The sequence below is a fragment of the Phytophthora parasitica genome, assembly GCF_000247585.1.
Source record: "Phytophthora parasitica INRA-310 unplaced genomic scaffold supercont2.32, whole genome shotgun sequence".
NCBI classification, from domain to species: Eukaryota; Oomycota; class Peronosporomycetes; order Peronosporales; family Peronosporaceae; genus Phytophthora; species Phytophthora nicotianae.
The window spans coordinates 652,631-677,289 of NW_008649018.1; the positions used below are offsets into that span (position 1 = coordinate 652,631).

The following is a 24,659-nucleotide window of genomic DNA, read 5'->3' on the forward strand; positions in this document are numbered from 1 at the left end:
TCCCCAAAACAGGGTTGGCATCAGACATGCAGGTGCAGCGGGCCTTTTGAGCGACATGTGCTGCATGCCAACGGCACACGCACTGCACAACCAAGCTGAAAACCATGGAGGCGAGACGAAATAGGAGAGGTGAAAGAAGAGCAAAAGATGTTCCCACACCGGGACTCGAACCCGGGTCTGCTGTGTGAGAGCTAGCTAGACATGTACTTCCATGTGGCCGCCGCGGGTAGCAACGCTTGGAGTAGCAGCTTGACGTCCGTACATACCTATGAAATAAAACTGTGCAAGGTGTGGCCGATGATTAACTTACGTAGATATCTGGAGGTCTTTCCAGTTATCGCCACACTTTCTATCATCTCGTATGCTCTTGAAGATCTCACCGCCGTTCTTTAGCGCAGCGATTTTCACTAGCTGTTTGTAGTACTTCCAGTTCTTACCGTTCCCTTTTGTCGACTTGCTAGTCTTCTCTGACACACTTCTTTCTCCCACGAAGCAGCCGCGGTTGACTCCGGCACCTTCGCGCTTAACCTTTAGCGAGCTTCGATTGATCTGTAGCCTCTTCTCAGATTGTTCTTTGCGATTCTAGTTTGACTTTGAAGGACTGCCTCTATACTACTTGAGCACATGGGCGCTGTGACTCGACGACCACCACAGCCGCAATCCTTTGGTTTCTCTCTCCACTCTCGACTGGAGCACGTGCATGCATAACAATTATTTTCCTGGGAGGACAGCTAGAAGAGCTATATGGACAGCCTCACACAGGTTAATTCGTTCCAAAGAGGTTACCTGTAGCTCAAGTAACTTTCAGATCACATCACGATACACAGCACATTCACTACTAGTGACACACAACACTCACCCAAACTATAATATCTGCGAATAATAAGGGCGCGTAACTATGGGACGTGTCAAGGCAACAAACATGACGTGCGTCTAAGGGAGACTCATTAATCGCAAGATATGATGTGTTAAATACTCCCATATCTGCTCCATTGCAGACTGCAACTTGCAGCACCATTACAGCATGCGCGTCGTGGAAGTAGCATTATTCTTAAACGGAGAGGTTAGAGTGCAACGCAACTCAAAGAGCGTTTGCAGCCCCAAACGATGACCTTATGCTGAGCGACCTCACCACCGCAGATATCTCGAAATCAAGTTTTTTTTTGTATAAAAAAGAGACACCGAAAAAAAAAAAAAAAAACAAAAGCCGTGGCCGAATCAAGAACCGGGGGAAGGTGCAAATCCTCCAACTCCTTAACCAACCTAACCCCCAGAAGAAGTAGCTCCCACGCTTTCACTTACCACGACAAGATAGCTACCTCAATCTACACGGGCTCCTAGGTGAGCGTCCAATAATTTGTTCTTTTAAGGTTCCAACGATTGTTGGACTAAGAAAAGCTATTGTTGGCTTCAAACGACTCGCTTCGTTGAGAACAGAACAATGTCTGCAAAGCACCATTTGTACACACTAAGGTAAACGAAATACTTCTACGCCATTTGCACAGTCCTTCCAGTCTAAAGTGAAGCATCCTAGTAATTGGGGCGAAGCCCCCCCTATAATCGTGTGTATTTGTTGTAGAGTACATAACTCCTATTTACACTCTCTTTTCCTTTTATACGAAGTGGATACATTAGTTTTTGGAATGGGTTAGGGTGACAATTTATAATCGTCTACATAAGGACCAAAAACGACGAAAATTCCTTCGGTTTAGTGACATTGTGCTCACTATAAAAAGAATGGTCAGGCTGATTCTAATCACTTGAAGTATCGAAACGCCGTGTCGCTAAAGTTCTTAAACTGAGGGCACATTTTTATTAAACAAGGATTTTCTGTCGTTCTATGGTGACCCTTCAAATTGAGCTAAAAATGATTGTTTTGCTGTGGACGCGTCGGTTCTCTTGCTCGATTTCACCCTTCTATAAGCCCTTAAAAACAGGAAAAACCTGTAAGAGTTAATGCTATCGTAAAAAAAATCTAGCCTGTAAAAAGAGTAAGAATGCCGGCCTCTTGGATGCTGTATTATAACTTTACGACTCGGTGGCGGCTCGGATGACCAGGATGCTGTGCTTTGAAGGGGCGGCAGGCAAATGACTCGCTCGCTTAATCCCCAAGTTGGAGCATGTGCCACAATCGAATTCACCACCTGGTGCACAAGTCAAGTCGGATCTCAATCAAGCTACATTGACCATGGCGTCACTCGGCGACGACCAAGCTGCCGCGGAGCTGCTGGACGAAGTTGACGCGGAGCTGCGTGAGCAGGCAGCTGAAGAATCAGCAAACGTGTTTGTGTCCATCGCGGGAGCCGCGAGTAATAACCCGAGAGCCTTTGTCAAATAGGAAGACGGCAATACTCGACTTTGTTTTTACCATCAGCGCACACTTTCATCTCAAAACGTAGGCTGTAGTAGTGAAAACGGTGTAAGCCATACCAAAACATGTCAATATGAACTCAAGTATTTTTTTAAATCTTAAAGCGAGCCCCGGCAACTACGTAAACGTGGTCCTCATCTCGTGACTTCCACGGCACTATCTATTGTCACTCTTTCGTTGATACTTCGCAGCCTTGGACACGCGTGCATGAGCTGCTTGAATAACACGCAGTGCACGTACAGCATGACCTAATCATTAGTGAAATCTGCAGTATCGATTATTGTTTATCGTTCACGATCAAGCGTAGAACAAAATAATACGTACGGTGTTGAGTTTTCAGCACTTTTGCTGCGCGGGCGTGGGCAGCACGGGCCACTTCAGCGGCCGTTTACTGACATCGACGGTATCGGGTCAGACACTGCATGAAGGTTGTTCTCAACCATGGTGGAGTTCTTAAGCAACTTCTGATCTTCCTCAACCTGTCCCTTCCCACAGAATTTGCTTCCTGTTGAAGCAATTAAACGTCAGTCCTGTATGTACGAAATTAGCCAGCTCTACCTGTGCGTTTGACGGTAAACACCACTTCCCCCGTAGATCGTCCTGGGCCACAGTATCACACGGATGAATAATCAAACAACTCACCGACACACGCCTTCTACCACACCTTTAATCGCCCTTTGCTTCCTTTCGGTAGCCGCGGTAGACTTCATCTTGGCCATCTTGATAAGATTTTTAGTAGGTGGGTCGTATGAGAAAAAGGGGGCGGGGGCGTCGTCCAAAATTATGTTTTGCACATAATTCTAGGCAGTCGCACCTTAAGCAACTGCCCACGAATGCTCCACTAGTATTAAATTAAAAATTAGTTTTAATCTTCACTAAATGCAGGATTGGCACACAAATTTGCGGCGCTGACCCAGCAAGCTCGCTTCACTTGGTAAGTTATAAGGTGGCTCTCGAGGACGCCACGTACTGCGATCCCCCATACTCAATGCGTTTTTCGAAACGCGAAACGCATGCATCCGTCTGTCATAGAACAGCGACGCTCCTTTGCAGCCCGGCTTCAAGCCGTTCCGTCAATCGACAGCGTATAGTCAGTCCAAGTCAGACCTGCACGCACGACCGGCGGGCGTGATTGGCCACAATTTTCATCGATCCTCATCACGGCCAAAGCGAACGTGCCGCATTGGCCACTTTACCTCTGCGCAGCTACTTGGCCAGCTGTCAGTCCGTGCGCTGTTGGGATATCGATCGCCGTCTGGTTCGCAGCAGCCACCGCAGCGACGAGATCGGCGCCATCTACGCCAAGCAAAACCCCAGGCGACGACAGCTCGACACGCGACGGCACGAATACTCGCTCGTCGGGGCTGCGTTCGTCAACGTTGTCCACTCCGCCTTTACGGCCTAGCTAGGACAGCACCACGACCATGTCGACGTCGCTGCCGCTGCCCAAGGGCTTTTTCAATACGAATGTACGCGTATCCGAGGACATGCGGCGCCAGTATATTGAGTTCGCCGAGGCCTCCATCCGCAAGGTGTTCGCGCTGAGTGACTGCCACAAGAATAGCTGGATCCCCATGCGAGAGAAGAAGGGCGTGGCCATCTACCGCAACTTTGGTCAGATGCACGGTCCCAAGGCTTACAAGTCCAACGTCGCCGAAGTGGGCTGCAAGGGCCAGCTCTCGGCCTCGTTAGATCAGGTCGGTCGCGCCTACGCAGCGCACGACGATGCTCTATTTAGGAGACTCATGAAGAAACTGAATCCTGCCGTGATGGATGCCGCTGTACTGCTCACGGTCGTCCCGCGTACTCCTCTCACACCCTTCAGGTACATTGGCATCAAGTGGTATGCCGTCAAGACCCCCACACCCATCGTTTCACATCGTGACTATTGCTGCCTGGAGGTACAAGACAAGATTGTGGACTCGTTCGGCAACGAAATGTACATCCGTGTCCTCAACTCGATCGAGGTCAACGAGTGTCCGTCGCTCGAGAATTCGCATGGACTTGTTCGCGCCAAAATCCTCGCCGGATACATGTACCGCATAGATCGTGCCGAGTCAAACGTAGTGCGGGTCCATCACGTGGCTCGATTTGACCCGGGTGGTTATTTCCCAGCACAATGGGCATTCAAGACGGCCGAGTCGCAGCTAGTGAACAGCATTGTGCAGATCCGTCGCGTCATTGATAAACAGCAGATGAACTCATGCACCTTCGTCGACAAGAGGCAATGGGTGCCCAACCATGAGCGTCTGCATTGTGCCGTGTGCAGTCGAACTTTTGGCACATTCCGTCCGCGTCACCACTGCCGAAGTTGTGGTGAGGTTATCTGTGGCAAGTGCAGCGTGTTCAAGTCTGTGGAAGTACCAGGCACAACGCTCAAAAACGTTCGTATCTGCTCGGTATGCAACATGGGCGTGCAAAAGACTGGTGGTCAAGACGACGATGGAAACATGTCGGATATATCTACTTCCTCTGTTACTTCCAGCAGCACAATTGCACACAACGAGATGAACCTGATGGATCTATACATGGGCAATGGTGGTGGGCCACGCACGCCCTCCGCCTATTCCGATGCGTCAGCTCAGTCTAACCTCTCCATTCGCTCCACGACGTCCACGCGGTCGGCCTACGATGCTCGAGGGCGAGCACACAGTCAGGCGCGAGGAAGTCGCAACCCTGGCGCTTTCTTTAACGAGAGCAACACACCACGATCGTACATCGCCAACAACCTCACACCCCGCAGTACTCTCGGCTTCGGCTTCGGCTCTGGGGCCTCCACCCCTCGCTCTGGGGCAAACAGTGCAGCTACGACGCCCTCAGGAGGAGTGAGGCCTTCCATCTCAGCAGCTAGTGTAGTGGCAGCTGCCGCTATCACAGCGCAGCGCCTGTCAAGCTACAAGCTGAACCCCGTCGATATCGGATATTTGCGTGACTCGGTGAACGAGACTTCAGCATCCGAAGCACGTGAGCGGCCAGAGGACCCGACAACGTCATGGCCACCAGCCAAGATGCAGCGGCTTGAGACGGAAGAAACCGCAGACGTGGACATGGAATCGGATGATCAGGAAGAAATGGAGGCGAAACCAGCGGCGCCTCTAGCTAGTGACGTTCAGGAAGCTCAGCAGCGTCCGCCAGCGATGCAGTTGCCGACCGTGGAGCGCATCTCAGAGAGTCCGTTCGAGCAATCGAGCCGCGCATCGACCGTTCTGCGTGTGAGTTTGGATAAGGAGGATCCCAGCGGCGCCCCGGCCAGTGGCTTGCGGCCGTTCTTTAGCGGGATTCTGTCGCGCGTGCGCGGCGAGTCGGTCGAGAAGTCCTCGCATCGGGCCGCCTAATAGGCACGGGGAGCGGGGACACCTTGCCCTCATCGAAGAGGCCGGCGAAGCAGCAGCAGCAACAACAACACACGCACAGACAACAGCCCAGGCTGAGGCTCAGTAACCACATGGTCGTCCCCTGCGACACAAGTGAGAAGGCGAATGGGTTCGTGCGCCGATCACGGAGCGATTGCCGCGTCTGATCGCGAGGAATCCTCGAATGCCGCGATGAGACGGCAGAATAGCAGTATCATTGGTTGAATGTGTCAATACAAAATTCAAGTGAAATTGACTTCAACATGCTCAGAATTATGGTCAATTCGATCATTGATGGTGTTCGTGCTGATTGCTAGCGTAGAAGACGCTCTTGGATGGGGGGTACTTGTCCGCCGCCTCCATGGCGCAGTGCTTCTGATGCAACATGCTCTCGAGCTTGCGCGCGCCGTCCAAGAAGTAGCGCGATTGCAGGCGCTGCTTGGCAACCAGCAATCGCTCCTGCTGAAGCGCCTGCGCCGCCATCTCCAGCTTCTCGCAGTCCTGCTCCAGCATCATTGCACGCTGCTCACTCCGCTCTGAGCGCTCCGTTAGAACCTTCACGAGTGTGCGCAACTTGTCGCGCTCTGCGATGGCGTCGGCTAACTCCTGTGCACGCCGTGCGAGAGCATGCGACCGCTCCAACGTTTCTCGCCCGACAGCGGCCAGCTCTGTGCGTCGCCTCTCGACTAGAGCCTCGTCCTCCTCTAAACGCCGTGTGCGTTGCTCGACGTATATAATACGAGCCTCGAGCTCAGCACGCTCATCTGCGAGCTCAGACCTTCGTGCATCAAGCTCACAACTCCGCGCTTCCATTTTGCCTCGTTCCTCATCGAAGCGCACGTTCGTGCGGGCCATTGATGCCAGCAGCTCGCGCCGTTGCTCATCCACAGCTTCGCGCTCGCGTGCAATCTATGAGCAAAATAGGTAGCAGTCAATGAGTTATGGATTTTGCAGGTTTGGCTTAACAAACTCGTACCCGATCAACCTCGTCCTGTATCCGGCGCTCTGCTCGCTGTTCAGCCTGGTGCTTCACTTCAGTAGCCCGTGCAAGTTCTGCAGCGTGCGTCAAAGCATCCTGCGCCGCACGAGACTCCAGCTCACGCATCTGCTTATTCAGAGCAGCCTCCAGCTTCTCGTAGCGCTCTTTCTCCGCTTCCACAACACGTTTGTGAACTTCCGGTAGCGTTTGTCGTTCAGCTGCGCGGGATGCAACCTCCTCGGCAAATGCTCGACGCGCAGCGTCCACGTCAACTTGACATTTGTGCTCTATGATTTCAAGTTGTACTCGATGCATCCCTTTCAGTTCTTCAATACGTTGCTCACAGACCAACTTGGCGTTGACTGCGCCTTCGAAGCTGCATGTAAGCTGATGAAAGTCTCCGAGTGCTGCTTGAAGCTTTTCTGCTAGTATCATATTCCGCCCATCCGCCTCGTGCTTCTCCCGCTCCACATTTTGCAGCATTCCTCGTAACTCGACAAGCTCGTTTTGCAGTCCCTCGATGCGGCAATCACGCTCGACTATGGAAGACTGAGCAGCCGCGAGTTCCTGCTGCACACGCTCTGCTGCTCGCTCGTGTTCCCGCCGTCTGTCAGCAGCACGTCGGCGCTTTTTTTCGATGCGTGCCTTGCGCATAGTGAGTTCCTCCTTGGCTCGACGCAGCGATGCCTTAAGCTCTCGCTCCTTCCACGTGAGCAACGCATTCTTCTCGCGGAGCTCCTCGACCTCGTCCTCGAACTTGCTCTCCATTTTACGTAGCAGCAACGAAAACTGTTTGCTTTGCATAGCAGCATAAGCCTCAGCTTCTTCTTCGGCAACCGATGCAAGCACTTGCGGAGTGGGTCTCGAAGAAGCCTTGGCACCTGCTACAGGTGAGTGAGCTTCCACAGAAGTGGTTTGTACGAAGTCGTTGCTGCTTTCTGGTGGTGGTTGTGCTGGGCGGAATGAAGGCGATGCCGAACGAACCGAGAGATCCACGACGCGATTACTTGGACTCAAGCTGCGTTGACTCTGCGAGCGACAGCTTTCTTCTTCGAACGAGGCTTCACCATACTCGTAGTCGTATCCCGGCGCATCATCAGATGCTACTACCGAGCGGCGAGTGTTGCTTATGACTGAGCGAGTTGGCGACGGTCCCTTGGTAACTGGGGCTGGTGGAGGGGGCTGGATGGAAGACGTTTCCTCGTCGTACTCTTCAAAGTCGTCTTCGAAGTCTTCAGCACTGTAGCCATCATTGTCTTCATCGTACACGTCCGAGTCTATAGATTTGCTCTGCTGCTTTGGCTGCTGCTTCAACACCGGTGCCAGCTCGTGGACATCACCGCTCTCGGCAATCTCGCTGGCGACTTCACCGCTGCCGTCGTCGCCGTAAGCATCCTCCACTTCAGACTCCACCTCGGATGCGGCTGAGTCATCGCTGTACATGAGCTACACTTGATCGTGGTGTAGGACGCCAACTCACCCGTATTTAGCAATGATAATTGGAAGCTCATCGTCGCATGTACAGCAACAGCATGTCGAAACGGTTTCTAATAAATCTGTATGAGAAAACAGTGGTAAGACATCAAGTGGTGAGGCATGCAACGACTTAGGTAAAGGCTCTGAGAGAAAAGATGAATTCGCGCCCCTGGCACGTTGACGGCCTAGAGCTCGTACACAAAGATACAGGTAGCGACAACGACGGAACTCGACACAAAGACTGCGATTGCGAGAGACCGAAAGCGACACCTGACCCGAGCGAAGCGGAGGCAGCGTTGGATTTAACATACGGTTGATTATGGAATATGCGAGAGCATCGGGGGCCGCGAAGCTCCCGAGGAATCTACGCCAACGACCGCCACCAAAACAGCTGGATCGCTAGGCGCCACAGAAGAGAAGACAGCACCGACGCCACCCTGAGGTGTGATGATGCCCACAGTCGAGAGAGAAAAGAAACCTGCTGAACCTGCATCGTTGCTACGAGCTTGTACGCCGTAGTAGTCCGCCTGCTCCTCGCGTCGCCCATCCCCGCTGACTGTGTCCAGCCTACTGGATGCCTGCTTACTGCTTGGCAGCGTTCGAGTTGGGGCCCAGCTTCTTGCCGCCCATGCCCGCCACGACGTTCACGAAGCGACGGTTGTACTGCCAGCGCTTCTTAGCGCGGCCCGTCAGAGCCTTCTTCGAGTCCTCCTGCTTGGGGACCTTGGGGGTCTGGCCCTTCACCTTACCGGCACGTGCCAGCGAACCGTGGACCTTACCACCACCGCGCAGGCGGAGGGACAGGTTTAGCGTAGTCGCGTTCTCAATGCTGGTGTTGCTGTATCGAGGCAATGACGAAGCATACAAATGTCAGTACGCTGTGCTGCATTTGTTTGGTATGCTTGAGCGACATCTGAGCCTGCTGTACACAGCCACGAGCGCTATCGAAACTCACCTCATGCTTCTTCCTTTCGTTTCTCGCGGAGAATTCCAATGATAGTAGCTTCCAAAAGGTGGGTGGAGAATTAGGCGATTGGTGGTGAGCGGCAACCACCCAAGCTGAACAGTGTGGCCAACATCACAATATGTTTCTTACACAACGTTGAGGTATTTCACATCGTTTTAACCGGTCCTGCCAGTGCTCGATCGCATAACATTCTTTTTGGAAGGGTGTTGCAATCTATTTCCGTTGAATGTTTAATAATTCAACAGGGCGTTTGCATTGCTTACTTATACAAGTTAAATTAAATTTCTGCAAACTTATACAAATTAAATAAAATCTCTGTAAATTTATGCAAGCTCAAATCGAAAGTCAGTTGCAGTCACTTAGAGCTTGCATAAGTTTACAAAGATTTAATTTAATTGGTATAAGTTTACAGAGCTTTTTTTTTTTTTTAATTTGCATTAGTTTACGAGCAGCCATTGTAATTGACAACCTCAAACACCGCAGGCAATTATGCTGCGACTGTCGACTCGGGCTCTGGCGGCGCACGGGCAGAGAAGCGTGGCGCTGGCTGCGAGACGCACACGAGCGGATGTGCTGCGACCTTTCGCTCTCTTCTCCACGGACAGTGGAGCGCCAACCAACGAGGACGAGCACAAGCAAGTGGATCTACCCAGTCACATCAAGTTCCGTATGCCCGACCTGGACTTCAAGGTGCGCCACAGCTACCGTTTCAGCATTGGACAAAATGTTGTGCGGGTGTCTAACAGATACTATGTGATTGACGCAGGAGGTGGGCAGTGGTGCCGGGGACACGACACTGACCAAGTGGTACGTGCAGGAGGGGACGGCCGTGACGGATGGCACGCACATGTGCGAGGTAAGACAATGTAGCAAATGCAGGAGCTCGCAAGAACTAAGGAGCTGACGAGATTCTGGTATTTCTGCTGCTGTTGCGGTAGATTGACACGCCAGACCTATGCTTCCAGCTCGAGTCTGGAGATGAGGGATTCATCGCGCGACTGCGTAAGCATCAGTAGCTGCCGCTTTGCAAAGTGCCGATCGTAACTGACATTTTATTGGCTCCCGCTGGTGTTTCCTGGTATTAGTGGTGAACGAGGGCTCCAGCAACATTGCTCCAGGCCAGCCGCTGGCTATTATTGTGCCCGCTGAGGAGGATATTGCGCCGTTCGTGAAGGTGCTGAAGGAAAACCCTCGCTGCATCGAAGGTGCGTGGCGAGAAGTGATTATATTGTGGGGATTCTTGAGAGGGCTGAGTGCAGTGATTTTCTCAATTTGTTTTTGTGTAGGTTACGCTGAGCCGACGAGTGCAACTGAAGTGGCCGAACCTGAAGCTGCAGCAACACCCTCTGCTGCTCCTCCCACCGAAAGCGCTGCGTCGAGCGATGTCTTGCGCATGCTGAACAAGCTTCACAAGGAGGGCCACTTTGAAGACGAGAAGGCGCTCAAGATGCTCAAGTCGCTAGCCCGCAAGAACGATGAGCAGCTGCTCACGACGTACAAGGCCAGTTATGAGGATGGGGTGCTGGAGGAAGCGGCATTTGACAAAGCCTTTTTTGTGGAGAATGCACTGGAACTTGCTGAAGAAGCAGCAGCGTCTACTGACCCCAACGCGAACTAGACTGACGACGAACTTTTGGTGTTTTACAAGAACAATTAGGGCTGAACAAATGGTATTTTGTGGCGCTCAACCGACGCATGTGGATGTTTATATTTTTTTTTTGCCAAACGTAACACTCAAGCTTCACTTCTCACGACAAGCATGCTTGGTTGCCACCTGAGGACCGCCCCGCTCCAGCAAAGCCGTTGTCGTCGACATAGACTGTTAGGTAGTTGCATGGTGACTTGAAGCAACCATAGTCACCGTCGCAACTGTATTCTAGAGCCCCAAATATTTCCTTTGCCTATTCTGCGGTGATAGCAAACTTGAGTGTTTGCGAGATAGCAGTCGATTGGAGTGCTGTTGGTCCATCACTATTCGCTCGAGGTAGCGCCACTCGGAGCTTTCCATTATGAACAGCTATGCTGAGGTACAAAATACCTTCCGCCGAGTCCGGATCAGAGATTTTGATGCCTGCAAGGGCGATCCACTCACCCGTAGGAGTGTAGAAAGTCGAGGCCATGGCAATAGTGGGAGGAGCATTGCCGGCAATCTTTGTATGCTGATACTGTGGTGAGTGAGCTTGAGGAATGGTGTTCACGGATTAACTCTAACACACAACACAAATACTGAGCGAAGTGCACCTTCCTCTCCATAATTTCCGAAGTCGGATATCTCCACCAGCACAAACGCTAATCCGATGAAGTTATCAGCTCCCCGGAAAAAAAGCTGACGCATTAGGCCACTGTTCAGTGATACTAGCGTCCCGTGAACCATGAGCTGAACACCTTCATCATTCTTCGGGTTTCGAGTCACTACAATAAGATCATCGCTTGGTTGGGTTTCCGAAGGATGTGATAGATATTCGGAGGTAATTGAACAGTGAAAGCACGAAACATTTACAAGAAGCCGGAGCTCACCACTGCCGTCGGGATTGTAGAGCTCGGTCGACTCCAACTGCAGTGAGGAGTCTTTTTTGGCTTCAATTGAAGACCGCCACGACATAGCTTCCAGACTGCCGAAGGAATACGGCGATTCAACGGGCTGAAAGTGCTGAGAGATTAGTACTGGAGGGTCATTAACGGCAAAGATAGCGATCGGAATCGTAACGTGACTTGTCGTCGAGTTACCACAAAAACTTGTTGCAGTCAGCACTATTTCGTCCACGGGCCAGCCATCAGAATTGTAGTCGAGCCATGGCTTGAATACCATACCATTCAAGGCAACGTTAATGTCACTAACTCGTCCACGAACAGCGAGGTCCTTGAAGAAATGACTTGATTCGGAAAACAAATGCCCTACTGTAATGTGCTGAGCGACCAATCTATCCTCTGAAATGCTATACACAGCTTCCTGAACAAGAAGACCTTTTGTCATCGATAACATCACGCCACCATGCGCCACGCTAATTGTCACCTCGACTTCGCGTTGCTTATCATCGAGGTCTGGGTTGGTCAGCGACAGTGTATCTATTAGCAGGTATCCATCTTCTTGCATTGTAAGTGGGGTTTCCGCAAGAGCAGACCAGTGGGGCTCGTCGCAAACAGGAGCAACAAACAGAAAGATGGAGGCCACCACAGTTTTTTTAGGCTTCTCAAGGTGACTCAACTCTATCACTGAAAGTGAAATTTCCTCTGAACCATACCAGTTTGGAGCAGGGATATAGGAACTCCCATTTAAAGCTGCATTTAACTGAGCAAAAAAGCCTCGAAGCACAACTTCATCGTCCGAATCGTTCTGCAACACCTGAACCCCAGTCACTGCGCTACCCAGCGCGAACACCCCATGCGTACAATTAATCGATAATTCGAAAAGGTTGCGGAATGATTGCGCCGAATCAGGATCGACCAGTTGGAGTTTTCCTTCAAAACTATAAGCTGTATCCTCGTTCAGTGTCAGTAAATCTTCTGGCACAAGCAGCGACAACTCATAGCTTGACCACTTCACAGGACTGAATACTATTGTCGTTGAGCTGATTTGAGGTCCACCCGAACCAGATATACCTCTATCGTCAACAGTCAATTGTAGTTTAATGTCAGTGCTGCTTGGGTTATCAGCTCGATAGTATTCAGGATCGGCGAGCATAAATGTCATTTCTGAAAGTAGCATGTTCAAATCGTCGGGTGTTCCCGAAAGGACTGTGTATGTTACCTGCTTGGTAGTCATGTCATTGGAAAACAAAGGAGACGATTGATTTGGTAAAACTACAAAGCCACCACTGGTTTCAACAATCAGATCCATCACACAAATTTCAACGGTACAGTCCACGGCATCAACGTCAACATCATGAAATGATATTCCTCCAATACTTGCGGCTTGATCTTGCTGGATTTCACGAACGATAGATGACCCGGTATTCCATACTGGCGCGTCATTTACGGCGTCCACCACAATATCAACGCGAATGGATGACAACGGGGTTTGTTGCTGCGTGTACTCATCAACCGCAGTAGCAGTCACAACTAACAAATCCTGGCCGTAAAAGTCTTTGCTTGGAAGATATCGCAGAGCAATCGTGCATTCGTTCACGTTGGCAAAAGTACCTTTCAATTTTAAGCTCCTGCCTCCGTCCATAGTGCCTTCAAGAAAAGTGAGGCCTCGACTATTTCCCAAAGAGAGAATACCACGCGTCACTAATAATGAAACAACCAGAGTCGCCCGTGACGTGGCATCAGCGCTAAAGAATGCCAATCCTCTTACGTTAATCCACGTATCTTCATCGCCACGGAGCGTTCCCGGTTCATCATTCGCATAAATGCTCGATAAGCCATTTGATGGAGTGCCAATCAGAACTGGATCAGGCCTTGGCTCCACGTAAACGAATAGCAAAGACACACTCGATCCATTAAATGATGATAAATCGGTTGAGGTGATACTAATCGTATCAAACCCGTTCATTCCGTCGTCGGAACGGAGCTGCAAACTGTTCCAGTCTTTCGCTGAAGTGTAAACGACAGAAGCAATGGCGGCATCAAGGTTACGTAGTGTTCCTTCTAATGTCAATCTGGATCTGCTGCTGCTGGCGTTCTGGACCAATTCAGTTGTCAGTTTTACACCGTTAGGCCTCAGCAGAGCAAGTTGCCCATAGTTGGTCTCCAGTATTACACGAAGTGATTCATCCAGCGCGTCGGGATCGCGAAGGCGTAAGTCGTCAATCACAAGCGGAATATCTTCGTCTGCTTCATAGAATATCGAGTCTACTGTAATATATGGTGCGTCGTTTAGTTCAATCACAATGACTGGGACTATGACCTCGTCAAATGCTTTGTCCAGTTCCGACGCATGCTCCACTCGGATATTGAGCAAATCAGTACCGCTAAAGTTAGGCTCGCCGATATACACCATTCCCGGCAGTACTCTATTCACACAATTCACATTCGCCTTAAATGATATGCGTTTCCACGATTGGGCACCCATAAATCCGTTGATGCAGTTTGTGCGCCAAGTGTCACCAAGAGAAATAATCCCATGATAAACAGATATACTAATCACAAGTAGATCTGTAGTCGCCTTCTGCTGTTTTGTTGTATCGGCACTTCTCACAGAAAACCCGTCGAGTACCATAGGAGTGTCTTCATCACACACGAGGGGCAAACACTCCAGTCTCAGCACAGAAAGGTAGTCATTCATGTAATGAGATGAGTCCTCCAGAGCATGAGGAACTGAAATCACAGGAGCGTCGATTTTCGATAAAATCACAAGATCTGCGAACGATTCGACCGATTTGCTTTCGAACGACACCACAAATTGCCACTCCACGATGTGCCCTCCAGGAAACTGCTCTTCGTTCCAATTTTGCGGTGGAAAATAAATAAGACGGTTCAGATCGCGCTCCAGGTTCATCACATTGTCTTCGAGCTTTAAGCGGCTCTGGCGTGTCTTCTGATCATCACCATTCAAAGTGTCTGGACGAATCATAGAGATGGATCCATAGCTTACGCGAATTTCTAGCTGATATATCCTTCTGTCATCATCATCGTTTCGAGGATTTACATACTTGGTTGGTCGGTAGGTCAACACAGCGCTAGGTAATTGATCATCTTGTGCGGAGTAGATGGGTTTGCTTTTGGGAAATTGAAGAGCGAGATCAGGAAATTGGAAGACTGAGTCCTCGGAGCTGTAGTATAAATTTGCTCCAGTAGTGACGATAGGAACGGGTACGTCATAGTGTGAATCACTTTCCTGCTGATGAGAAACCGGTGCGAGAGGGTTTCTAACTTGGATCACAGTTGTATTCTGCTGATGATACTGTAGGGTCTCAAGTGCCACGTTCCATCTATCCAATTTATCTACAGCAGTATCTGCTGATGTGAATGTGTAAATGTGATCTTTATCAAGCTGGAATTCGTCCCACATAGTCCGGAAAAATAATTCGTTGCCTGTTCCAATCTCCATATCTAAGTTTTCTCCATCATCACCGATGTAGATCCCAGAAATGCTCCAGCTTTCTTCAACATCTGCAACAGCATTTCTGGTCGGATTATCTGGTCGTTTTTGAGAAGATTGTAAAGACGTACTAACCAGTACAGGAGTCTTTGCAAAAAAGTTCAAGAACGTAACGTTTGGCCAAAGCGGTGACGGAGAAAACAACGCGATCGTCACCTCTAACGAAGCTTTACCCCAAAAGTTTTGATTGACTTGAAATTGTACTGCAGCAAGGGCCTGCTTTAGCGCCAATGCCGAACCAACTATATCAAGCTCATTTTCAGTCTTAGTCTCGCGAATATCCACGCAGCATACAGTGGTTGGGATAGATAATCGTCCATGAGCGACTCGCACTCTCATTCTATACCACGTCGGGTCATCAAGATCTCCATCCACAGCTACTAAATCCCCAGTTGACTGAACTTTCTCCTTATTTACTTGAATCGTAAGAGATGCGTTGTGTGGCTCCATCGAAGTCACTGGAGACTGTAGTAAAGAGCGGTACTGCAGTTTTATGGACGTTTCATCACCAAAACCCCCAGATATGGAGTCAACAGCAGTGAGTTGTAGTTCCATACGACGGTCTCTCGCATTCGGAATCACTTTGATAATTGTTGAACTGATAAAATTATCCACGCTAGATCGCGCTGTGGTAAAATTAATAGCAGGTTCATCAGAGCCACAGGGAAGTTCCAGGAACAGCGACGTCACTTTGGGCATGCTCACTATTGCGTTTCCATGTGTGCAATCTAATCGAATAGTCAAATTACGAGAAGGATTTTCCTCCATTCCTGTGAGTTTCACCCCACTTAAATCAGCACTATAATCCGGCGATTGCAGGATAAACAACGTTTGTTGTGCATCCCACAAAAGCGACGAATACTTGGTAGTAAAAGGAATCGAGATGTTAGTGCTCTCGCTCCAAAGGGGCTCCATTCCTCGCACCATGTGAGACACTGGTGACAATTGGAAGTGAACCGTTTCGGTGCCAGAATCGCTGTTAATAGCCAACATAAGCTCGAGAGTTTTAAGAACCTCGTTCATGGAGCCCATTAGTCCTATAAACGTGAGCTTAGAGTTAGGAATTTGAGCGAATTCATAAGATACCCTTGGTACGAACTCTTGATATTTCCACTCGCACATCGAGCAGGAAACATTTAACTGTAGTACGTTTTCGTTGGATTCATTTCTGAAGGTACCCACTGGATCCGCAACGATAGAAATATTTACAAGCGATGACAATTTTGCGTACTTCCCTATCGTAACCACCCAGGGTTTATCGTGTGTCGCTCGCACGGAGATAATCCGCCAGGGTAATATTTTGTCAGTGACTTTCACGATAATACTTCCGTCCGCTAATACTTTCATATCGTCACTGAAGAGCTCAAGCTGAACGATGAGCGAATTATTCTCATTGTACGCGCTCTGTAGTTGAAGCGTTGCCAACGCTTCGTTCAAGCATGCGATATCTCGAGCATATATTGTCTGACTCACTCCAGTTAGCGCTGATCGTTGTTGTTGGTTCGCGTCAACTACATCACGTAACTCGGCACAAGTTGGTACATCAATTCGAACAGATCCAGACGACACATGAACACGAAGGAGCAAATCAGACATCGCATCGGATCTCTGGCGTACCTCAAAGGCGTTCGAAAGATTCAACGAACTGCCCATTGATACATTCAAGCTCTTGGCCCAGTCAGGTACAGTAACGCGATAGAATAGTTCCTGTTGAGGTAGGCGAAGCTCTTGACAAACGCTGTCGGAGCCGTCATCAATGCATATTTCGATCGATACACCGCAATTTACGCGCATCGAATCATCCTTGACACAGTTGTGTGGAATAACTTCAATCAAACGTTGAAGGAGAATAGTATTCAACCTGCTCAAACTTGACGTCATCCGTAGCGACGACGACAATGAACTGAATTCCACCGTAACGCCATCGAAAGAACGACTAGATATCTGGTCCAGAGACAACGATCCATTTTCAGCATGGATATCAACTTGAAATGTTTGGTCGTCGTCCGGGTCCTTGAGCTGAAAGGTTGGAATGAATGTTCGTGGGTACTTGTACCAGTCCTTCAGTTCACCTGAGTTGAACGTGAATTCAGGGGGATCATTTTCAGCCTGGATGTAGATGTAGAGAACACTTTCGTGGGTTTGCGTTTTGAAATGAATCTCGTCGATACCATTGAAATTTGGATTCGAGATGTAACGCAAATTTGACATAACCGATCGTAGATAGCTTTTGTCACTAGTGTTGACTCGTTGTTTAGCACTTGCTTCAATGTTGACAGAATCAGCTGCTGCGTAAACGGCACCGTTGTGCACACTGATAATAATGATACCATCGCCTGTAAGGTCTGCAAACCCATCCAAATTAATCTCGTCACCAATCGGAATCTCAGTGTCTTCAAAACCCACAATAGTATCTCGCACCAACATATGTAAAAGTCTAGTATTGCCAATAAATTTCAGCTGAAGAACTGCAGAGCTTCTCAAATTATTTTCTTGAGTCGTTCCTCCTTCCACGTGAACTTTTACACTTGCTGTTAAAGGAATTTGAGTCTTCCGATGGATCTCAAATTTATATTTCACAGACCTCAGTGCCAAATTCAAATCCCAAATCAGTCCTTTCAAGACTAGAGCACGGGGATCATCAAGTGTTCGTGTAACCACCGTCGATGTCGCCATGGGTGAGACTTGATCAGATTCAACAATGACGTGAAAAAGTTTATCATCCTGGCAATACCCTGTCTCCAGTCCCTCTTGAATTATCAGAATTTCTGGTAACGTGAAAGGAGAAGAGGTGGGCATGCTTAAACTCATGAAATTTGTACCACTATCAGCCCAAATCAATTGAGGAGCCTCGCACGCAAGTGAAACAAACACTGGTAATAACACTGCATCTTCGTCCATCCACTCCTCGTCAGTCACTGATGTTATGTGCTTAATGTTGATCACTATTTGGTCAGGCCCGTAAAACTTCGCATCTGGAACGTAGTCTTGTTGTTGAAGAAACCTATTAGCCTCCCCCACACTGCCAATAAAACGTACCAAACCCAGCGGGGAGTCTTGCGCTCTGTCTTGCAAAAATGTCTCTGAGCTACTGGAAATTAATCCATGCCCTGCAAAAAGAGAGAGGTCGAGTGTAACATTGCATAAATTGCTAAGTTGTCCACCAAGAGTGTTACAGCTTTCCCTGTGACCATCGCCACCATTAACTTGGATTAGCAAATCACCCAGTGACGCTGATGCATTCATCGTCGTTGTGACTAGAGATCTGTCTCCTAGACAATAAATGTGAAAGTATGTGAGAATATCATCCAACAATGTAACGCTAATGTACTTACCAACAGCCTTGCCATCTTTAAGAACATTAATTGCCAGGGGTCTTGCGATGATCTTGATCGGTATCGTCCCAAACGTAACATGAGAATTCTCCTCTCCATTTTCAGCCGTCCAGAACACTGAAAAGCGTATTTGATCTTCTGATGGAGTGACTGCAACAGGTCTGTAGCTTAATCTCTTCAGTGCTGCATTAACATTCTCAGCATCGCCTTGAATTTGGATGGTTGAATTGTGTTGCAGATCGTGATTAAATCCACTGGTCCTTATTCCCACTACCCCACTCCGAGTAGTAATTTGTACAGTGATTCCACGTAACATTGGACTACTGTTTTTCGTGTCCGCAAGGTTTAAGGTCACTCCTGTTATAGAGACATACTCATTCTCAAATACAGACATTGGCGATACTGGCAATGTCAACGAAGGGAGTTTCACTCTCGAATGAATCACAACCGGCAGCATTTCAACTGCTCGATCATCGAGAGATTCAATCGCGAAAACTAACTTGTCATAGCCAGTAGCGTTAGCATGTGGAGAATAAACAAAATGACTCTGTCGAAGGACCTCTTTTAAGGTCGAAAAATACCCGCTAATCTTCAACGTCGAATCCGCCGGTTCAGCATGACGAGGTAATGTGGTTTGCTTTTGCAGGTAAAGTTGCCCCTTAGCACAAGATACAGTAAAATTGAGTTTGTGACTGTATCCTTCGAAATCGATGCCAGCAATCGTCAAGGTCTGATTGAGATCAACTTGTAAATACGCCACCGGCAGCTGGATACCCAGTTTCTTTTTCATCCTGGACACCTGAGCATTTATTTCTCCGGAAGAAAGTAACGTGGGCTTATCCAATGTTTCCAGAACCATCAAAATAGTGTCAAAAGCAATCAGGGTTTCACTTCCTCGATTTACGATCGACGATCGAAAAAGTGCCTTCGACAATGGTGTTGCGCCGTCCGCTATTAAAGTCAAGCTCAAAAGAGATGGAGCTGACATAACTATAGTGTAGTCAAACCTTCCTTGCACGAAAGCTGAAGCCTTTCGTCGTACTGATACACGTAACTTTTCAATTGGTAACCCACGGATAGCATTTTCCAAAATGCTAGCATTCGAGCAGGATGCCAACGGGAGCGTTACATGGTTTTGAACCTGGAGGCGATAAAGATCGGTCGCGCCAGCAATCACGGAGCTCTTGCTGTTTTTTACCACCACATCTAGCAATTGAGCAGTTTGAGCTGGTGCAAGCGTGCTTGATTCCGCAGACAGCGCTGGTATATCCTCAAATGTACTCGAGAATGAAAGTTCGAGTGCGATAGACTCAGAACTTGCCGATTTTATCCACTGGGCCGATAGTGATATGTCGGGGTAAAAGGTATCGAACCTCAAGTCAGCGGCACGCCGACCCTTTCGTTTCACTGTTGTTAACATCTTAAATGAGACAGACGTCTCAGCGTAGACCACCTTGAACACTTCACCAACGTCTCCCTCTGTTCCAAAAGTCACTCGCCACTCAAAACCATTTTCTTCAGGTAGCTCATTGCGAGAAACCTCGATACCGTTTGCATCCACTACAACCGCAATAATCGCGGCTTTGATTGTCTCGGTTGATGATTGAAGCGAAATTAAGTTGGAGGTCTGCCCTCGGAATGAAACTCGAAATGTACCGGTCAGCTCATCCACCTGCGATGGATATAATGCGAATACGCGAATGGATTGAATTTCGCGTCTGAATACTTTGTCTGATGGTTTTGCAGAAACTACGTCACATGTCATCTGCGTAATTTTTTGCGAAATTGTCCCCACATTATCATTTGCTCCAATTGAAGATGATTTACAATGACCACTAGCAATGTCAAGTTCCAGGTCGGGGTAGATGCGTACCGGCAGGTCGAGTCCAAGAACAAAACTTCCAACAATTGAACCTTCAGTGGAGGAAGTAGTTAGCGTTTGTACACTATTCGTCTTGGTTAAAGGCACAGCGAGCAATTCGAACGTTTGGTCCTCGTAGACATTAGTGAACGCAGAGTCTTGAATAGCGCTCTCGTCAATACGGATATTTGGTAGAGCAGCATTCAAATCCACGAAGCTCCCTCGTAGCTCCAATTCATTCTTGGATATCTGTCGACTTACAATAGCGGGGCTTATCGATCTTGAATCCCACCAGATTGAGCCGATAGTACTTCGAACAATCCACCTTAAAGCTGCGTTAGTATCGTAAGTAGAAGGATACGAAATTGCAGTAGACTCCAAAGACATTTCACTGCTTTCACCGAGAACCAATTCACGCGGGTGAAGCAGCTGAATGTTTTCCAAAACTGGTGAAGGAAAGACATCAACTTGAGCAGATAATACATCTTGAGAGCGAACGACATTGTCGTTCAAGGTGGATATCGTCACATTTAAACGGTTATTACTCCCCACACCACCAATTAGAGAGTAGAGAGTCAGAGTTTTCAATTGAGCCTCAATACGGTCGCTCTTTCCTTGTAATCGAAAGCATCGCCCAACAGTTTGCACTGAGACTGGATATCGTGGTGCTGCCACAACCTCTTGAGAGAATGTCAGTGGGATGTTCCAAATCAACCAGAAGCGAGATACAGGATAGCGAATTATCTGCAATTCTGAAACGCTTTCATTGTCGAGCGTGAGTGCTTGGGTTGCTTCTATGACGTCTTCATCAGAAGAATCTTCGTAGAGGAGATTACTTTCCAGTTGGTGACACATCTCGCCGACGCTGCAAACGCGTCTAGCAAGCTTGAAATTAGCCGACTCGCGGTTGCTTTTATCTCCCCAAAATCGAACAATCAATCCGTTCGTCGGAACCAGCACATTAGAAAGCGTTCTCGATGCGTGTGGAGAGGCCATGTTTGTTTTTTTGTACAGCGTGCCCGTCTGATAGTCAAGCCCTATTAACATTCCGTCGCTGTATTTCAGCTCAAGTGTGCATTCCACTTCGTCGATTCTTACAGATGTGTATCTCAAGGGTACCGATGCCGAGTGATTCGTCAGAACGATACTGGTCTTCAACATCAAAAGTTTTCCAAGATTAGCTGTTGGTAAAATATGTACAGGCACCACGAGAGAAGCAGAGAGACTCTCCTTGCCAAGATCACCACAAAATCCATTGTCTGACAATATCACAAGTAATGCATCCGACACCAGCATGCTATCACCTGGAGAAGAGCAATACTCGACTTCGGGCAGGAACTCGTTTAAGTCTGAGAGTGCACCTTTTAGCGTCAATGGGCTATCGAAAAGATCGGGAAGGGTCCAGGCTAGCTCGGAATCTCCCATATTTTTACCGTTTTTGATGGCATGAATCCCGTTTTGCAACGCAGACCGTCGATTAACCCGCAGCGTTCCCGTTTTGACGTTTAACTGCAAAGTTAAGATAGGAATCAGTGCCCTGGGAACACTTTCAAGCGCAGTAGCTTCCGCGTCATCAAGCGTGAATCCTGAAAGCTTTATGCAAGCACCTCCGGCTTGCACAGATAAATCGGGTCCTGGCTCACGTTCAATTGTCGGTGGGTCGTTCACGCTTGTCACTGAAATCTTCTTCTCGTGCGTACTGACAACATCCGACAAAGAAAGTGAATTATCGCTGAGATCAACAGCAACGCACGTATCCAACGACAGCTGTGAAGTGCCTCCATACGCTGGTGATATTTCCATTCGAACGATTTCATTGCCGTCGTTCCGTGTGAGGCAAAGGGGATCCGTCACTCCGAACCACGTGCTGTGGTAATTGAGATCGGGCTGATAAATAATAGAGGAGAGTATGTGCTGCACCTCCTGTGCCGTCGTGATGGCACCAATCGCTCGGCTCTGTAAGGAATCATTGGCACACAAGAACGTTGTGTCCACCAGGCTCTGTTCCACCTCTCGGTCTAGCTGCAACGTGCCATGGTCACACGAGATCTGCAGCAACAAAATATCACAAAACGAATGGTGATGTAGAGCGATAGTACAGTGCTAAATCAGCCGTCGTACCAAGAGCTGGTAGAAGGTCTGACTCCACGTCGCTGCTCGATCAGTTCTGAGCGGAACTCCTGGGGACATCTCCAGCTGGACAGGCGTCAACTTGTGGATCTCGTCCTCCTGAATCTCATCCAGCGACTCCTCCTACGACAGCAAAACAGTACGATAAGTCTCACATTTGTCCGTCCTCCGTTATAAGTCCAAGTGCTCACCGTCGTAAATCGTAGCTGGGCAGCGCCATTGCCACTCGACGACAACCAAGTCCAGACTGCTAGCAACAAGGCGATCTTCATCGCCCTAACAAATGGGTTCACCAAGGATCTGGTCTCAAGTGGCACGACATACACTCTCGATGTGTATTTTTAGCAGTCGCTATATTGCAGTTATGAACCTTTGAAGTCAGGTGAAGATGTTAGGAGGCAGTAGAAAGAGGAGGCTGGCACATGTCTTCGTCTTGCTCGCAGTGCTGCAGTTAAACTCGGTGGCGGCAAATGGCGAAGGGGTCGGGGACGGCGATGCGGAACTCAGCAGCGAGGACATTGTGTTGCAGGTGAGCGCTCTGGTGCTTCTGCTGGCGCTCTCAGCCATGTTTGCCGGACTGGGGCTTGGCCTCATGTCACTAGACCTCATCGGTCTGGAGATCGTCGTGGCTGCGGGCGAGGATGAACACGCCACAGAGACGGAACGAGTGAATAGCGAGGCTGCCAAAAAGGTCATTCCGCTGCGCCGCAAGGGCAATTTGCTACTCACGACTCTACTGCTGGGAAACGTTTCCGTGAACGTACTTACGTCCATCATTACCGCCGACCTCACCAGCGGTAGGCTCAAGTGACAGTTGTGCTTGTTGCTGTGTATGGTGCTGACGATGTTGTTGATGCAGGGCTGTTGGGATTTATTGCATCGACGATCCTCATCTTGATCTTCGGGGAGATTGTCCCGCAGGCCCTTTGCTCTAGATACGCTCTAGGTAGGAACGTTTACATCTTCACTCTTGGCTTCGTTCTTGTAAATCTAATGCTATGCTTGTTGCAGTGATCGGTGGCAAGGTGGTCCCGTTCGTACGCGTCTTGATCGCTCTCTTCTACATTTTTGCAAAGCCTATAAGTTTGGCACTAGATGCTACTTTGGGAGAAGATATTGGCACAGTTTTTACGAGGAGACAGGTACGCATTTGTTTCATTTGATCATTCGCGTGTGTGTTTCTGACAGTGACTGTCACTCAGCTGGCAGAGATCATCGATATCCACGAGAAGCAGCAGATGATCGACAAGGAGGAAAGCAGCATCATTCGGGGTGCAATGACTTTCGGAACCAAGACTGTGCGAAGTGTCATGACCCCCGTTGATCAAGTCTTCATGGCCCCGATGTCTGCCGTCCTGGATCGGGTGCTCATTCACAATATTCTCGCGAGCGGCTTCTCGCGTATACTCGTTCACGGCACTTCCGTGAACGACATCGTTGGGACCATCCACGTCAAAGACCTCATCTTCGTGGATCCAAAGGTGCGTGATTGCCTAGACCTCTGGTGCTGATCAAGTACTCATGCAGGGGTTGTGTTCGCAGGAAAACACTCCCTTGTCAAGCTTCTTCAAGATTTTCGGTCGAACGACGCGTTCTGTACACCCTGACTGCAGACTGAGCGCACTTCTTCGGGCCTTTAAATCTGAAAGCGCGCATCTAGTTTTGGTGAAGCAACCGCAGACAACCTATGCGGTAAGAGTATCTTACAAGGTTGTCAAAGTGGTAGACTCCTAACTCACCAATCTCCACGGTGTTTGTACCACATACCAGAGCGGAGATATGCACACGCTACTTGGTATCGTGACGTTAGAGGACGTACTCGAGGAGATTTTGCAGGCTGAGATCCTGGACGAAGGTGATCTCGCTGTCCACCGCAGCCACCACCACTCGGAGCGTAAGCAGTTCCTGTTGCGTCAGTTCGACGAGGGCGGACGACTGGGCCTCGACGCCTTGTGCCAGGCTGACGACCCGTCCGAAGATGAACTTGCTGCTGGACTTATCCAGGAGCCACAGCACGTTGAGTTATCTGAGAGTTCATCTTAACCCTTAATTGAATACTTCAGACAATCACTTCAACTTGATTTTGTAGGTAGATCTACAACATATGGTATCTGTATGTAGGATTTTCTATGGTTGCCAGCAGC

General features: G+C 48.9%; 9 protein-coding genes across 16 annotated transcripts; 4 read left to right on the forward strand and 5 right to left on the reverse strand.

The window, feature by feature from the left end:
- Window positions 1–195: 195 nt before the first annotated feature.
- On the reverse strand, window positions 196–1,018 carry PPTG_23209 (hypothetical protein; the record flags this gene model as incomplete). Its single annotated transcript, XM_008909091.1, has 3 exons — window positions 196–266; window positions 381–549; window positions 977–1,018. The coding sequence occupies 3 exons, from the start codon at window positions 1,016–1,018 to the stop codon at window positions 196–198; spliced, it is 282 nt and encodes a 93-aa protein (XP_008907339.1).
- Window positions 1,019–2,188: 1,170 nt separating this feature from the next.
- PPTG_23210 (hypothetical protein) lies at window positions 2,189–2,338 on the forward strand (the record flags this gene model as incomplete). Its single annotated transcript, XM_008909092.1, has 1 exon — window positions 2,189–2,338. One exon carries the CDS (start codon window positions 2,189–2,191, stop codon window positions 2,336–2,338), a length of 150 nt encoding a protein of 49 aa, XP_008907340.1.
- Window positions 2,339–3,276: 938 nt separating this feature from the next.
- Window positions 3,277–6,002, forward strand: PPTG_13423 (hypothetical protein). Its single transcript, XM_008909093.1, has one exon. It carries the CDS (start codon window positions 3,796–3,798, stop codon window positions 5,704–5,706), a length of 1,911 nt encoding a protein of 636 aa, XP_008907341.1. The 5' UTR covers window positions 3,277–3,795; the 3' UTR covers window positions 5,707–6,002.
- A 10-nt stretch (window positions 6,003–6,012) lies between these two features.
- On the reverse strand, window positions 6,013–8,146 carry PPTG_13424 (hypothetical protein; the record flags this gene model as incomplete). Its single annotated transcript, XM_008909094.1, has 2 exons — window positions 6,013–6,633; window positions 6,701–8,146. 2 exons carry the CDS (start codon window positions 8,144–8,146, stop codon window positions 6,013–6,015), a joined length of 2,067 nt encoding a protein of 688 aa, XP_008907342.1.
- A 615-nt stretch (window positions 8,147–8,761) lies between these two features.
- On the reverse strand, window positions 8,762–9,139 carry PPTG_13425 (40S ribosomal protein S30; the record flags this gene model as incomplete). The annotated part of the gene is made up of 2 exons (XM_008909095.1): window positions 8,762–9,017; window positions 9,135–9,139. The coding sequence occupies 2 exons, from the start codon at window positions 9,137–9,139 to the stop codon at window positions 8,762–8,764; spliced, it is 261 nt and encodes an 86-aa protein (XP_008907343.1).
- A 452-nt stretch (window positions 9,140–9,591) lies between these two features.
- Window positions 9,592–11,137, forward strand: PPTG_13426 (hypothetical protein). The gene is made up of 5 exons (XM_008909096.1): window positions 9,592–9,836; window positions 9,913–10,002; window positions 10,085–10,148; window positions 10,232–10,351; window positions 10,433–11,137. The coding sequence occupies exons 1-5, from the start codon at window positions 9,636–9,638 to the stop codon at window positions 10,762–10,764; spliced, it is 807 nt and encodes a 268-aa protein (XP_008907344.1). The 5' UTR covers window positions 9,592–9,635; the 3' UTR covers window positions 10,765–11,137.
- PPTG_13427 (hypothetical protein) lies at window positions 11,048–11,266 on the reverse strand (the record flags this gene model as incomplete). Its single annotated transcript, XM_008909097.1, has 1 exon — window positions 11,048–11,266. The coding sequence occupies one exon, from the start codon at window positions 11,264–11,266 to the stop codon at window positions 11,048–11,050; it is 219 nt and encodes a 72-aa protein (XP_008907345.1).
- A 74-nt stretch (window positions 11,267–11,340) lies between these two features.
- On the reverse strand, window positions 11,341–22,787 carry PPTG_13428 (hypothetical protein; the record flags this gene model as incomplete). The annotated part of the gene is made up of 4 exons (XM_008909098.1): window positions 11,341–18,461; window positions 18,525–22,434; window positions 22,507–22,638; window positions 22,707–22,787. 4 exons carry the CDS (start codon window positions 22,785–22,787, stop codon window positions 11,341–11,343), a joined length of 11,244 nt encoding a protein of 3,747 aa, XP_008907346.1.
- On the forward strand, window positions 22,193–24,657 carry PPTG_13429 (hypothetical protein). 8 transcript variants are annotated; one of them, XM_008909100.1, is made up of 7 exons: window positions 22,193–22,654; window positions 22,722–23,312; window positions 23,375–23,461; window positions 23,527–23,657; window positions 23,718–23,996; window positions 24,058–24,207; window positions 24,286–24,657. In XM_008909100.1, exons 2-7 carry the CDS (start codon window positions 22,904–22,906, stop codon window positions 24,556–24,558), a joined length of 1,329 nt encoding a protein of 442 aa, XP_008907348.1. In that variant the 5' UTR covers window positions 22,193–22,654; window positions 22,722–22,903; the 3' UTR covers window positions 24,559–24,657. The 8 variants fall into 8 exon arrangements, with proteins under 8 accessions (XP_008907348.1, XP_008907347.1, XP_008907354.1 ...); XM_008909099.1 differs by having other exon boundaries at window positions 22,193–23,312; XM_008909106.1 differs by having other exon boundaries at window positions 23,718–24,207.
- The last annotated feature ends 2 nt before the right edge of the window (window positions 24,658–24,659 follow it).

What these genes read in the sequence shown, in the direction of transcription:
- PPTG_13423 (XM_008909093.1), top strand. Translation starts at nt 3,796, where the DNA reads ATGTCGACGTCGCTGCCGCTGCCCAAGGGCTTTTTCAATACGAATGTA.
- PPTG_13426 (XM_008909096.1), top strand. Translation starts at nt 9,636, where the DNA reads ATGCTGCGACTGTCGACTCGGGCTCTGGCGGCGCACGGGCAGAGAAGC. An exon ending in ATGGCACGCACATGTGCGAG is followed by an intron (nt 10,003 to 10,084) that starts GTAAGACAATGT and finishes CTGTTGCGGTAG; the next exon opens with ATTGACACGCCAGACCTATG. An exon ending in AAACCCTCGCTGCATCGAAG is followed by an intron (nt 10,352 to 10,432) that starts GTGCGTGGCGAG and finishes GTTTTTGTGTAG; the next exon opens with GTTACGCTGAGCCGACGAGT.
- PPTG_13429 (XM_008909099.1), top strand. Translation starts at nt 22,904, where the DNA reads ATGTTAGGAGGCAGTAGAAAGAGGAGGCTGGCACATGTCTTCGTCTTG. An exon ending in TACCGCCGACCTCACCAGCG is followed by an intron (nt 23,313 to 23,374) that starts GTAGGCTCAAGT and finishes TTGTTGATGCAG; the next exon opens with GGCTGTTGGGATTTATTGCA. An exon ending in CAGTTTTTACGAGGAGACAG is followed by an intron (nt 23,658 to 23,717) that starts GTACGCATTTGT and finishes ACTGTCACTCAG; the next exon opens with CTGGCAGAGATCATCGATAT.